This window comes from Salvelinus fontinalis, chromosome 8, assembly GCF_029448725.1.
Source record: "Salvelinus fontinalis isolate EN_2023a chromosome 8, ASM2944872v1, whole genome shotgun sequence".
Classification (NCBI taxonomy): Eukaryota; Metazoa; Chordata; class Actinopteri; order Salmoniformes; family Salmonidae; genus Salvelinus; species Salvelinus fontinalis.
The window spans coordinates 15,579,983-15,595,649 of NC_074672.1; the positions used below are offsets into that span (position 1 = coordinate 15,579,983).

Below are 15,667 nucleotides of genomic sequence, written 5' to 3' on the forward strand. Positions count from 1 at the left end.
TGTCTGTAGTGACGCCTCAAGCACTGGGATGCAGTGTCTTAGACCGCTGCACCACTCGGGAGCAACTTGCCAGTTGGTCAGCGCATGCTCGCAGTACACGTCCTGGTAATCCATCTGGCTCTGCAGCCTTGTGAATGTTGACCTGTTTAAAGGTAATTACTCACATCGGCTACGGAGAGAGTGATCACACAGTGGTCCGGAACAGCTGATGCTCTCAAGCATCCTTCAGTTTTACTTGTCTTGAAGCGAGTATAGAAGTAATTTAGCTTGTCTGGTAGGCTTGTGTCACTGGGCAGCTCGTGGCTGTGCTTCCCTTTGTAGTCTGTAATAGTTTGCAAGCCCTGCCACTTCCGACACGCATCGGAGCCGGTGTAGTACGACTCAATCTTAGTCCTGTATTGACACTTTGCCTGTTTGATGGTTCGTCGCAGGGCATAGCAGGATTTCTTATAAACTTACGGGATAGAGGCCCGTTCATTGAAAGCTGCAGCTCCACCCTTTAGTTCAGTACGGATGTTGCCTGTAATCCATGGCTTCTGGTTGGGGTATATACGTACAGTCACTGTGGGGACGACATCATCGATGCACTTATTGATGAAGCCACTCAATGCCATCGGAAGAATCCCAGAACATATTCCAGTCTGTGCTAGCAAAACAGTCCTGTAGCTTAGCATCTGCTTCATTTGACCACTTCCTTATTGACAGAGTCACTGGTGCCTTTTAGTTTTTGTTTGTAAGCAGGAATCAGGAGGATAGAATTTTGGTCAGATCTCCCTCGCCAAATGGAGGGCAAGGGAGAGCTTTGCACGTGTCTCTATGTGTGTAGTAAAGGTGGTCTCTATCTTTATATATCTCTCTATCTCTCTCTCTGTCTGTGTGCACATTGAACATGCTAGTAGAAATGAGGTAAAACAGATTTGAGTTTCCCTACATTAAAGTCCCCGGCCACTAGGTGCGCCGTCTCAGGATGAGTGCTTTCCTGTTTGCTTATCGCCGTGTACAGCTCATTGATTGCGGTCTTAATGCCAGTGTTGGTATGTAGACAGCTATGAAAAATACACAAACTCTCTTGGTAAATAGTGTGATCTTCAGCTTATGAGAGACTCTACCTCAGGCGAACAAAACCTCGAGACTTCCTTAGATTTCGTGCACCAGCTGTTGTTTACAAATATACATGGACTGCCACCCCTTGTCTTACGAGAGGCTGCTGTTCTATCCTGACAAAAAAGCTTAAAACCCCCCAGCTGTATGTTTATTAATGTCATCGTTCAGCCACGACTTGGTGAAACATAAGATATTACAGTTTTTAATGTCCCGTTGGTAGGATATACGTGATTTGTAGTTTGTTTATTTTATTATTGATTGATTGTATGTTGGCTAATAGGACCGATGGTAAAGGTAGATTACCCTCTCAGTGACAGATCCTAACAAGCCACCCGGATCTTCGTCCACGATACCTCTGTCTCTTTCTCCTGCGAATTACAGGGATGAGGGCCTTGTCTGAAGTAAATTGAAGAAAAAGTATTCCCCCAGTATGGGGTGACTAATCACTGTCCTGATATCTAGAAGCTCTTTTCGGTCATAAGACACGGTGGCAGAAACGTCATCAACAAAATAACTTACAAATAACGCAAAAAAAAACATTCACAATAGCACAATTGGTTACAGGGTTTCGTAAAACGGCAGCCATCTCCTTCCGCGCCATTATTTATACATTTCCTGGCAGGGTTGATGAGACAGTGGATTGCGCAGTGAGATGGAACATAGTAAATAGGCACTTCAATGTCATAGATTTAGCAGGTGGTATCTTGTGAAATACACAGGCTGGAATGCAGTATTATCCAATCAGCATTCAGGATTAGACCCACCTGTTGTATAAACATACAACACAGGCTAATAGAGCAGTCTAAACATGGTTTATGTGTACTGTGGGCCTATTCTAAAAACCATGATGCAACATTGAGCTCAGGCGAAGTGTGTAACAAACTAGCTTATTTATTGAAGGCCTAGTTCCAGATTTCATAAATATGTGGTTATAGCAAAATGTTGATAATATTGCCTTCAAATAGCCTTAAACTAATGAGCAACTTGGGCCCACCTTGTTCACAACAGTAGCTAATGAAATTGCCCTTTGTTTACATCTGCAGTGGTTTCATGTCCTGCTCCTGTTGTTGAGAATGGCGTTAGGATTGAAGGTCGTTCGCCACCCTACAAGCACAAGTCTTTTGTGACGTATAAGTGCAACGATGGATATGAGATGATGGGAGAGGCCAGTCTGACATGTGAAATAGAAGGCTGGTCAGCTTCTATTCCCACATGCAAAGGTAAGACTTGTTTCGGTGTTTGTTATTTAACACACTTTAGCCTATATTTTAACTTGGATATTTTGTGCGTCATTGGGTGTTTAGGACCAGAAGACCAATATGTCAGCAAACAGAATTTTTGAATTGACCCTATCTTACATAATGAGACTAGTCTTCATGACAATCATTATTTTTCACCATATGCATGCCTGTGCATAGCAACCCCAGGTAATTATTTTCCCTGAATGCATTAGTTTGGATTTGGTCATTTTGATTTCCATCTATTATTTCCTTCTAGTCCATTCCTTGCTAATCGCCTGCATGCTTTTTAGGGCTGACCCCAATTATTCGACTGGTTGATTGTCTGGTCAATAATGGGCTGTTGTTCCACCAAGATTTTAAAATCTTTTGTCGAGCAGTAAAATAAATGTATTTATTTATACGGCACACAAGACACCGGTCTTATTCACACCAGTCTCAGTGAACGAATCTATTGTGGAGGCCGAGACGAAACCATTGCGGAGGCCGCAGGGATGGCACAGTCCAAGAAGTGCATTGCGCAGCCACACTCCCCGTCTCCCTCCAGAATGCGCACTCTCTCTTCACATCAAACAGCAAGCAAACAGTCTGTTTTTGACATCCATTGAGAATGACAATAGTTCCTCAATGTATTTGAAAAATCTTTCCAGCTCTCTCCCTTTCAGTAACCCCTCAGCGTGAAAGGGAAAAATGTTATGCTCTGATCCAGTGGAAATTTCATAAAATAATAATTCTTATCCCTTGCATAAATTGTCTGTCCTGAGCTCACTGGTGCAGCAAACTGAGGGGCCCAAAATATTTTATACAATGTCAGTCTGGACCCAAGTTAATAGTTGATACACTGTTTCAAGTTTGTTGCAGACTGGCAATCCTTATTAGCCTGTGTATTTATATTTATTTATTTTTCATCCGGATATTTTCTACCTGCAGGCTGCATTGTTTTTACGTAGTTGGCAATAGATGTTATTTTTTAGGGTTGTATAATTTTCATTTTGATTTGGATAGAATTTTGATTAATAACATGACAAAGATTGAGATACGAAGACGTATTATAAATTAAACGAAACTGTTCCACGCAAAGTGTGCATATGAAAACCATAACTTGGCACGCAGATCAGTAGAAATGGTCAAATAAATTGGAATTCTACATGAGAAAGTTTGCAGACTCCTCGTGTAGCCTATTACTGGCAACTTCAGGAGAGTAACGGCAGAATTTCCGAATGTCAGTAGGAGCGGGAGGAGGATGGGCGAACAGGTTACTTTTTCCCCTTATGGTTATCTTGATCTCTGGCTTCCTCTTCAGTCATTTGTGTTATTTCATCACCGTGAGTTTGAAGTAGAGATCGACCGATTTATGATTTTTCAATACCGATTTATTGGAGGACCAAAAAAAGCCGATACCGATTAGTCGGCCGCTTTTATTTTTTTATATATATATATAAAAAAATATATATATATTTGTAATGATGACAATTACAACTACTTAATAAATACATCAATAAAATCAATTTGGTCTCAAATAAATAATGAAACATGTTCAATTTGGTTTAAATAATGCAAAAACAAAGTGTTGGAGAAGAAAGTAAAAGTGCAATATGTGCCATGTAAAAAAGCTAACGTTTAAGTTCCTTGCTCCGAACATGAGAACATATGAAAGCTGGTGGTTCCTTTTTAACCTGAGTCTCAATATTCCCAGGTATGATGTTTTAGGTTGTAGTTATTATAGGACTATTTCTTACTATACCATTTGTATTTCATATACCTTTGACTTTTGGAAGTTCTTATAGGCACTATAGTGTTGCAAGCCTAATCTCGGGAGTTGATAGGCTTGAAGTCATAAACAGCGCAATGCTTGAAGCACAGTGAAGAGCTGCTGGCAAATGCAGGAAAGTGCTGTTTGAATGAATGCTTACGGCCTGCTGCTGCCTACCACCGCTCACTCAGACTGCTCTATCAAATCATAGACATAATTGTAATATAATAACACACAGAAATACGAGCCTTAGTTCATTAATATGGTCAAATCCGGAAACTATTATTTTGAAAACAAAACGTTTATTCTTTCAGTGAACGGGTGGCATCCTTAAGTCTAAATATTGCTGTTACATTGCACAACCTTCAATGTTATGTCATAATTATGTAAAATTCTGGCAAATGAATTAGTCTTTGTTAGGAAGAAATGGTCTTCACAGTTCACAACGAGCCAGGCGGCCCAAACTGCTGCATATACCATGAGTCTGCTTGCACAGAACGCAAGGGAAGTGACACAATTTCCCTAGTTAAAAGAAATTCATGTTAGCAGGCAATATTAAGTAAATATGCAGGTTTAAATATATATACTTGTGTATTAATTTTAAGAAAGGCATTGATGTTTATGGTTAGGTACACATTGGTGCAACGACAGTGCTTTTTTCGCGAATGTGCTTGTTAAATCACCCGCTTGGCGAAGTAGGCTGTGATTCAATGATAAATGAACAGGCACCGCATCGATTATATGCAACGCAGGACAAGCTAGATAAACTAGTAATATCATCAACCATGTGTAGTTAACTAGTGATTATGTTAAGATTGATTGTTTTTTATAATATAAGTTTAATGATAGCTAGCACCTTACCTTGGCTCCTTGCTGCACTCGCATAACAGGTAGTCAGCCTGCCATGCAGTCTCCTCGTGGAGTGCAATGTAATCGGCCATAATCGGTGTCCAAAAATGACGATTACCGATTTATAAAAACTTGAAATCGGCCCTAATTAATCGGCCATTCCGATGAATCGGTCGACCTCTAGTTTAAAGCATCAGAAAATCTCAATGCTTATATAGTTGATTTTATTAACACACAAGGTGTGGTTATATATGGAAAAATACATGTTTTAAAATCAATTGGTTGAAAGTACAGACCTTTTTTCTTCTTTTTTTCGGAACAGCCCTAATGCTTTTAGTAGCAAAGTTGGTTACTATTTAAAACAAACTGGTGTTCAAGTTCAACATTTGATCTTTCAAACAATCCCTTGGTCTAGTGAGCTGATTAACACTATTAATGATTGATTAGCCATCTTGTCCAAGACCATTCTACTCCTCAGACCACACTGGCTGACTAAAGCATTTGAGGGATCACAACCGTAAAGTGTTGTGACAGACTAGACAAGAATAAGTACTGGCTTAATTGTATTACATTCCTTTGTAGCCCTTCCGACTACAACAAAGCCCCCTACTAGGTGAAAATGTGCTTCCCAAAAACATTTTGAATGGTTATTACAGTGACCTGCAGTCATTTGGCTGGCCAATGATCGACAATTACATGACCGTCACAGCCCTACTAACACCTCAACTGACTTTATTAGCCTAACCTTTGATCCTTTATGGTAGTAGAATAAGCCAGTGGTGTGTTTCTGGTGAGGCTTTCAAATTACCTCCACACAAAGTTGCATGTCAGTCTGGCTGAGGTGGAGAATTGTCATTGGTACTGTGAAGCACACACAGCCTATTATGCTCGCTAAATTCCCCTAGTTATTTGTGTCCGAAGATATGCCTGTCTAAACTTTAATTGACACCTGAATTATAGATTCAACTTGAACCTGGCCGGCAACAAGTGGTAGTTTATGGTGGCTTTTCTCCTTGATTGTGATCTGAATATCAAATCAAATCAAATTTTATTAGTCACATACACATGGTTAGCAGATGTTAATGCGAGTGTAGCGAAATGCTTGTGCTTCTAGTTCCGACAATGCAGTAATAACAACAAGTAATCTAACCTAACAATTCCGCAACTACTACCTTATACACGCAAGTGTAAAGGGATAAAGAATATGTACATAAAGATATATGAATGAGTGATGGTACATACTGCATAGGCAAGGTGCAGTAGATGGTATAGAGTACGGTATATACCTATGAGATGAGTACTGTAGGGTATGTAAACATAAAGTGGCATAGTTTAAAGTGGCTAGTGGTCCATGTATTACATAAGATGGCAAGATGCAGTAGATATAGAGTACAGTATATACATATACATAAGAGATGTGTAATGTAGGGTATGTAAACATTATATTAGGTGGCATTGTTTAAAGTGGCTGGTGGTACATTTTTACATAATTTCCATCAATTCCCATTTTTAAGGTGGCTGGAGTCAGTTTGTTGGCAGCGGCCGCTAAATGTTAGTGGTGGCTGTTTAACAGTCTGATGGCCTTGAGATAGAAGCTGTTTTTCAGTCTCTCGGTCCCTGCTTGGATGCACCTGTACTGACCTCGCCTTCTGGATGATAGCGGGGTGAACAGGCAGTGGCTTGGGTGGTTGTTGTCCTTGATGATCTTTATGGCCTTCCTGTGACATCGGGTGGTGTAGGTGTCCTGGAGGGCAGGTAGTTTGCCCCGGATGATGCGTTCTGCCAACCTCACTACCCTCTGGAGAGCCTTACGGTTGTGTGCGGAGCAGTTGCCGTACCAGGCGGTGATACAGCCCGACAGGATGCTCTCGATTGTGCATCTGTAGAAGTTTGTGAGTGCTTTTGGTGACAAGCCGAATTTCTTCAGCCTCCTGAGGTTGAAGAGGCGCTGCTGCGCCTTCTTCACAACGCTGTCTGTGTGGGTGGACCAATTCAGTTTGTCCGTGATGTGTACACCGAGGAACTTAAAACTTTCCACCTTCTCCACTACTGACCCGTCGATGTGGATAGGGGGGTGCTCCCTCTGCTGTTTCCTGAAGTCCACAATCATCTCCTTTGTTTTGTTGACGTTGAGTGTGAGGTTATTTTCCTGACACCACACTCCGAGGGCCCCCACCTCCTCCCTGTAGGCCGTCTCGTCATTGTTGGTAATCAAGCCTACCACTGTAGTGTCGTCCGCAAACTTGATGATTGAGTTGGAGGCGTGCATGGCCACGCAGTCGTGGGTGAACAGGGAGTACAGGAGAGGGCTCAGAACGCACCCTTGTGGGGCCCCAGTGTTGAGGATCAGCGGGGTGGAGATGTTGTTACCTACCCTCACCACCTGGGGGCGGCCCGTCAGGAAGTCCAGGACCCAGTTGCACAGGGCGGGGTCGAGACCCAGGGTCTCGAGCTTGATGACGAGTTTGGAGGGTACTATGGTGTTAAATGCTGAGCTGTAATCGATGAACAGCATTCCCACATGGGTATTCCTCTTGTCCAGATGGGTTGGGGCAGTGTGCAGTGTGGTTGCGATTGCGTCGTCTGTGGACCTATTGAGTCGGTAAGCAAATTGGAGTGGGTCTAGGGTGTCCAGTAGGGTGGAGGTGATATGGTCCTTGAATAGTCTCTCAAAGCACTTCATGATGACGGAAGTGAGTGCTACGGGGCGGTAGTCGTTTAGCTCAGTTACCTTAGCTTTCTTGGGAACAGGAACAATGGTGGCCCTCTTGAAGCATGTGGGAACAGCAGACTGGGATAAGGATTGATTGAATATGTCCGTAAACACACCAGCCAGCTGGTCTGCGCATGCTCTGAGGACGCGGCTGGGAATGCCGTCTGGGCCTGCAGCCTTGCGAGGGTTAACACGTTTAAATGTTTTACTCACCTCGGCTGCAGTGAAGGAGAGCCCGCAGGTTTTGGTAGTGGGCCATGTCAGTGGCACTGTATTATCCTCAAAGCGGGCAAAAAAGGAATTTAGCCTGTCTGGGAGCAAGACATCCTGGTCCGCGACGAGGCTGTTTTTTTTTTTGTAATCCGTGATAGACTGTAGACCCTGCCACATACCCCTTGTGTCTGAGCTGTTGAATTGCGATTCAATTTTGTCTCTGTACTGGGACTTAGCCTGTTTGATAGCCTTGCGGAGAGAATAGCTACACTGTGTGTATTCGGTCATGTTTCCGGTCACCTTGCCCTGGTTAAAAGCAGTGGTTCGCGCTTTCAGTTTCACGCGAATGCTGCCGTCAATCCACGGTTTCTGGTTTGGGAATGTTTTAATCGTTGCTCAGGGTACGACATCGTCAATGCACTTCCTAATGAACTCGCTCACCGAATCAGCATATTCTTCAATGTTGTTGTTGGACGCCGTGCGGAACATATTCCAATCCGCGTGATCGAAGCAGTCTTGAAGCGTGGATTCAGATTGGTCGGACCAGCGTTGAACAGACCTGAGCACGGGAGCTTGTAGTTTTAATTTCTGTCTGTAGGCTGGAAGCAACAAAATGGAGTCGTGGTCAGCTTTTCCGAAAGGAGGGCGGGGGAGGGCCTTATATGCGTCGCGGAAGTTAGTATAACAATGGTCCAGAGTTCTGCCAGCCCTGGTCGGACAATCGATGTGCTGATAGAATTTAGGGAGTTTTGTTTTTAGATTAGCCTACAGTATGTAACAATGTACCTATCAAGTAGTCATGGGGAAATACAACCCATATCAAAAACGTTTGAAGTAAACATCATTCTGTACTCACATAGGGCTGAACCCGACCTTGAGTTATGTTTCACATAGACTACCTCGAACACAGAAATAAAGTAGTTTGTTCACTGGCATGCCATGCCTCTAACACCACCTAATTCTTTCACTGCATTCTTTTGATTTACTTTATTTATCCAACATCAGTAAGCTGTAATTGTTGGTGTAAAGTGTGTGTGTGTGTGTGTGTGTGAACCCTAATATCACCTCTTTTAGCAACAGATGGTGCACCTGGTCCTGGTCCCACAGATCCACCAGCGGCCAACAGTAAGCTGCCTATTGATGTTTTACATGCTCTTTCCATGACATAGACTGGCCAGGTGAAAGCTATGATCCCTTATTGATATCACTTGTTAAGTCCAATTCAATCAGTGTAGATGAAGGGGAGGAGACGGGTTAAAGAAGGATTTTTAAGCCTTGAGACGATTGAGACATGGATTGTGTATGTGTGCCATTCAGAGGGTGAATGGGCACGACAAAAAATGTAGGTGCCTTTGATCGGGGAATGGTAGTAGGTGCCAGGTGCACCGGTTTGTGTCAAGAACTGCAATGCTGCTGGGTTTTACATGCTCAATAGTTTAGTGTGTATCAAGAATGGTCCACCACCCAAAGGACATCCAGCCAACTTCAACATGGGCCAGCATCCCTTTTTAAAAAATTAAAAAATTACATTCTTATTTACAATGACGACCTACCCCGGACGACGCTGGGCCAATTGTGCCCGCCCTATGGGACTCCCAATCACGGCTGGATGTGATGCAGCCTGGATTCGAACCACTGCACTAAGATGCAGTGTCTTAGACCGCTGCGTCACTCGGGGGCCCCTGATGAATTGAGGCTGTTCTGAGGGCAAATGGGGTAGGGGGGACAACTCAATATGAATGTTTTGTACACTCCGTGTATATGTTGTTACAACAGTAAGCTGTCTCCCAGTTGCTATCTATTGGTGTTGTATATGATATATTTGATGGTTCAAGCATTATTTAGGCTATTAAGTGATTTCGTATTTACTGCAAATTCATGATGGCATATTCCTTCCCTCGTTTGTTTCTCTTACAGAACACACATGGAAAATAGTAGGGGGTGTTCTAGGTGGACTTGGTAAGTTGCAAGAATTTTTCTATATTCCATCTTATAAAGACGAACAGGATAAGCAGTATTTGTTTGGTTTTATGTTGAACATTTTCACATCTAGTCATACAACAATGTTGCTGTACCAATAATTTATTTTTTAACATACTCAGCAAAAAAAGAAGCGTCCTCTCACTGTCAACTGCGTTTATTTTCAGCAATCTTAACATGTGTAAATATTTGTATGAACATAACAAGATTCAACAACTGAGACAAAAACTGAACAAGTTCCCCAGACATGTGACTAGCAGAACTGGAATAATGTGTCCCTGAACAAAGGTGGGGTCAAAATCAAAGGTAACAGTCAGTATCTTATGTGGCCACCAGCTGCTTTAAGTACTGCAATGCATCTCCTCCTCATGGACTGCACCAGATTTGCCAGTTATTGCTGTGAGATGTTAACCCACTCTTCCACCAAGGCACCTGCAAGTTCCCGGACATTTCTGGGGGGGAATGGCCCTAGCCCTCAACCTCCGATCCAACAGGTCCCAGACGTGCTCAATGGGATTGAGATCCGGGCTCTTCGCTGGCCATGGAAGAACACAGGAAATCACGCACAGAACGAGCAGTATGGCTGGTGGCATTGTCATGCTGGAGCGTCATGTCAGGATGAGCCTACAGGAAGGGTACCACATGAGGGAGGAGGATGTCTTCCCTGTAACGCCCAGCGTTGAGATTGCCTACAATGACAACAAGCTCAGTCCGATGATGCTGTGACACACCGCCCCAGACCACAACGGACCCTCCACCTCCAAATCGATCCCGCTCCAGAGTACAGGCCTCGGTGTACCGCTCATTCCTTCTATGATAAACGCGAATCCGACCATCACCCCTGGTGAGACAAAACCGCGACTCGTTAGTGAAGATCACTTTTTGCCAGTCCTGTCTGGTCCAGCGACGGTGGGTTTGTGCCCATAGGTGACGTTGTTGCCGGTGATGTAAGGCAGGTCCTCACCAGACAACAGGCCTACAAGCCCTCAGTCCAGCCTCTGTCCGCAATAGGCTGAGAGTCTGAGCACTGATGGAGGGATTGTGCGTTCCTGGTGTAACTCGGGTAGTTGTTGTTGCCATCCTGTACCTGTCCCGCAGGTGTGATGTTCGGATGTACCGATCCCGTGCAGGTGTTGTTACACGTGGTCTGGCACTGCGAGGGCGATCAGCTGTTCGTCCTGCCTCCCTGTAGCGCCGTCTTAGGCGTCTCACAGTACGGACATTGCAATTTATTGCCCTGGCCACATCTGCAGTCCTCATGCCTCCTTGCAGCATGCCTACGGCATGTTCACGCAGATGAACAGGGACCCTGGGCATCTTTCCTTTGGTGTTTTTCAGTCAGTAGAATGGCCTCTTTAGTGTCCTAAGTTTTCATAACTGAGACCTATAATTGCCTACCATCTGTAAGCTGTTAGTGTCTTAACGCATTGGGAAACAGTGTTTAAACCCTTTACAATGAAGAGTTGAAGTTATTTGGATTTTTACGAATTATCTTTGAAAGACAGGGTCCTGAAAAGGGGACGTTTCTTTTTTTGCTGAGTTTATTTTTATTACCATGGTAGTATTATGTTCAAGCCTTACCTTGCAGGACAGACATGAAGTTATTTGTAATACTTTTGTATTACTATTAATTACTATTAATACTATTGTTACTGGCACACAAACCTATACCAATACCCCTTTCTGTTGACATCCCATTATTAAATTAATGTTGTTCACAATAAGGAGAAGGAATGTTGTGGTGTTAAACTCTTTGCCAAGTAAAAATTAACTACTTTATATGTTAAACAAAATAATACCTAAAGGATTCAAACTTCTCCTTTTTTTTCTTTCTAGTCATTGTTTGTATTATAGGATTTATAATCTACAAATATACAGCACGGTAAGTCATTCTCATTTCATTAACTAACATCCAATCAAGGCTTGTTTCCTGTCATGGCTCCTCCCTCTTTTCTTTGCGCTCACTAAAACAACTGTTGCTCAGTTTCATGTGTTCTTTTGAGTACTTACTGCCGTCATAGCCACCAATGCCGTTTCAGCTAAATGCTGCATGCTTTATATTTGCAAAGCTTTCTGGTGTTTAATATCATTATACACACACCAGCCACAGTAGTGGAGCTGCAAAGTAAATGCAATAGCCATTTATTCCCAAAAATCTTCTAGTGTTCTTAAACATTGAACTGGTTGGTGTGTCTGTCGTTGATGATGTCCAGACGGGTTGTCACTCACGTGTCGGGGAAGGGTGACAGATTGTTGGGGCAATGGGTTTGGCCTAGCCTGGGATCCAGACTTGTTTTGTGCTGACATTCCACTCCTTACCACTCTGTCATATAACAAACAGTTTGCCATGACACATGTCAAGGAGTAGATTTACACAGAACAGGTCTGGGTTCCAGGCTAGGTTTGGCCTCCTGGTCATCCAGAAATGCAGTCATGAAATACATTGCTCAACTTTTGGGTTACAGCTATCGATTTGGCTACCTAGGAAATGTACCCACTAATAACTCACTAAAGACAAATGTATCCTGTTTATGTTCACTCTTTTAGCAGGACAGTTGTAGAAATAAATGTGAAATGTATTTTCGGGAGTTTTCTAAATAAATTTTTGGTATTTTATTTTTCAGTACCAGACAGGCTGCTGTGATTTAATGTACTACCCTCCTGCTTATGAATGTAGTAGCCCCTCCCAAACACCGCGTTCATATCCTTTCAAAGGAAGTTCTATTACATGATGTTTAGAAACCTCATGATGAAGAATGAATTGGTTCACTCTCATTTGGAAGCTTGTGCTTAATGAGTGGCCAAACCTGATTATTCAATAACTATTCATGTTTCCAGTGTACTTCACAAATAACAGTTTTGCCCGTTTTGAAATGAAGGGAATCATATCCATTAAGATGCCCAGCAAGACTCACAGTATAGATGCATCAAGTGCTGTCATTTCTAAACAGTAAAACAGATTTGAATGAAAATACCCTCAAATAAATGTGGCATTCTGTACTGTCGCCTCATATCAAACATTTGATCTAACCTGCTGGAGTATAGATCCTAATTTAAGTTTTAGATTCACTGACCAAATAAATACATAGAGGAGTGTGTTTGACGCAACGTCTTAATATAAGTCATGCCACTGAAGGTCAACATATTGGTTTGCTAGAGCAGGTTGCAGGTGTGTTGAAACACTCATATCATGGAGCTCAAGAGCAAAGATGGTTCATTTAGCTCTAGTCATTGAATTTGAAAAGCTTGGTTTTACAAGGAGACCATGCTTGAAACACTAAAGTATACTTTTGAGTGTGTTTAGCTCTTTGAGGGATCAAGGACTCTGGCTCATGATCCAGCTTTGGAATCTTTATTTGAACTTCTAGCCTATTTGTATTGTTCTACTGTAGATAAGCCAAGGAAAGATGCATTTTTAAAAAGTAAAGACATTTTGTTTTAATAAAAAGAGAATTAGATGCCTGTAATGTTCCAATGTCTATTTCCAGAGATGAATCATGTTTGAGACTTTTTCCCCTGTAAACTGTTCTTGAATATGTCACATTGAATGTGTGAGATTCATTATGGCAACTGGCTGAAGTATATTGAGCAAATGTATTGGAGTTCTGCTATTCAACCACTTCTAATTTAACATCCACCGTACCTGACAGCTGAATTGCTGCCTTTCAGTAAATGCAAATCTCTTGCAATAAGACCACCGGACCATGGTGTTCTAGGAGGAAGCCTGCAGCTCTCACTAATAGGAGGCTAAAATGAATCAGTTTTTGTCACATGCACAGAATAGCGCGTGTAACAGTAGTAGAATGCTTACTTCCTCAACAGTGCAGAGTAAATATAAAGTAGAAAAACTCACTATACAAAGTAGATGAATCAGCACAGTGAATTTTGAATGTTAAGAGTTTTAGATTCTTTACTTTGCCTTATCAATGGAAAAGACACACCATTCTGCAGTTATACCCTGTATTTATTTGATATCTTGACTGACATTTTCCACTCCCCTCTTTATTCCATTGCTTGGTCGTCTCATAGTGGTGGTCTTTACAGCTTCTTTTTTTGTTGTTGATGAAAATGCTATTTAATTTCTAATGTATTTTGTAGGATCTAATCAAGTGGTTGCTTCATATGAACCCATGTTGTTATTTAGTAGAGCACAATGTTAGGTGAATATAAAAGTAGGTTTGATCTTATTCTGGTCAATGTACCCTACTAAATAAACAGCAGTGTTAAATGTAAAACAGCATGTTTTCCAAATGGAATGAAAATACGTGTTCCAAAAGGTCATCTTTCATTATATCTAAGACAACTATCGAACAGGAGCAATTTTAATGAATAAAATGAAGTATTAATGTGTGTTTAAGTATAATGTAGATCTCACCACTAATGTTTTTTCTTCTTCACATGTTTGATTTAATGTACCAATCAATAAACATCGCTCATTTATACATGAACTGGTGTCATTTGTCTGTCCATTGATTACTTTTGATACTGAACTAGTATCCATCGTTACAGTTACAGTAAAAAATTGTATAGAAAAAAGGATAAAAAAACAAGCAATCATGAATGAGTATTAAATGTTTTCCTCTTGATGTCTGAGTTCTCTGCTGTGCTATTCTCTTGTTTATATTTTTGTTTTTCCTGTATACGCCAAGTTGTGAGGTAGCATTATTTTCTGTGTAGTCAGAACTGTCAGAATGAGTGTCCGTCTGTGATGTGTGAGATATGATCATTTTAATTAATTTTTTTATACTTGTCACATGACAGTTAAATCAAATAATTGAGCAAACACCCAAACAGGTTCCATACAGCTATTCATGGTGTCTAATATCTCATTGTTAATCATCCTCGTCGTGTAATAGGGGAGGTCCTCCGTCGCTGAAGGTGTACATTTTATCACTTTAAGGAAACAGGGATCCTCAAATCAATCAAGAGGTGTCAGAGTAGGTTTAAATAGCTATAATCTCAGCTAAAATCAGACACATTTACACACGTTGGCTTAAACAGTAAAATCAGATTCGATTCTGGGGTATAATGGTATTGGTGTGATTCATATAATGCTAAATTCACAATCGATAAGAATATAAAATGTATAAATACATATCAAGTTTCATCAGTCCCTTGGTCATGTCAACACTAAGTTAATAATTAGAAATGTCCTAAAATAAATGAGATACTTTGAGATGTTGCCATAGACAAATCTCCATCTCATACAATTAAGTGCCAGAGGATAATTAAGGAGCTTCTGAAATAGTGGAATCCTATTATTCTCCTCATGTATTGTAAATGTTAATCAGCACAGCATTATGACAGCCTTTTCTAAACTGCAGAGGGGGTTCTTGCTATTATTTTGTAGGTTTCCTATACCATTATCTTCTGTAGAATGCATTTATTAAACCCCTCTTGTACAGTATATTCAAATCTAGATGTGCAGTACTTGAACAAGGATGGCTTCAAATTTACAGAAAGTAGTCAGGGGTGCGTCTAGTCACATGAGGTTCTCCGCGTCGAGGAGCCAGGTCGAACTGTAGGAAAGAATATTTGAGTGTAGAATTTGAGTGTAGAAACGAATACATTCTAAAAGCTTTACCAAGAGCAAGGTATTGCGTTTCATTTGAACACAGCATAACAGTTTGTAAAAGCAGAATATTTCAGGTCATCCCATTCAGGTCATATACTGTGTCTGGGTCATGGCAGTCCTTGGTTCTTTGCCTAATATTTACACATCTCAGATGGGTCTGTTATCTTGCTGAAACTGCTCTGGGTCTGTGATGTAATTTAAAGGAATACTTAAGGATTTTGGCAATGGTCTGCCCTTTATTT

The 15,667-nt window shown here is 41.5% G+C and overlaps 1 protein-coding gene across 3 annotated transcripts in view; it reads left to right on the top strand.

Moving 5' to 3' along the window:
• The window catches only part of LOC129860685 (membrane cofactor protein-like), a 32,735-nt gene extending 18,437 nt beyond the window's left edge, over positions 1-14,298 (top strand). Inside the window, exons 7-11 of one of the 3 annotated variants that reach the window (XM_055931338.1) lie at positions 2,148-2,324; positions 8,945-8,995; positions 9,788-9,829; positions 11,687-11,732; positions 12,475-14,298. In XM_055931338.1, the coding sequence (XP_055787313.1) occupies positions 2,148-2,324; positions 8,945-8,995; positions 9,788-9,829; positions 11,687-11,732; positions 12,475-12,499 (341 nt within the window). In that variant the 3' untranslated portion in view covers positions 12,500-14,298. The remainder of the gene's footprint in view (positions 1-2,147; positions 2,325-8,944; positions 8,996-9,787; positions 9,830-11,686; positions 11,733-12,474) is intronic. The other 2 variants (XM_055931339.1, XM_055931340.1) reach the window with 2 other exon arrangements.
• Positions 14,299-15,667: the final 1,369 nt, after the last annotated feature.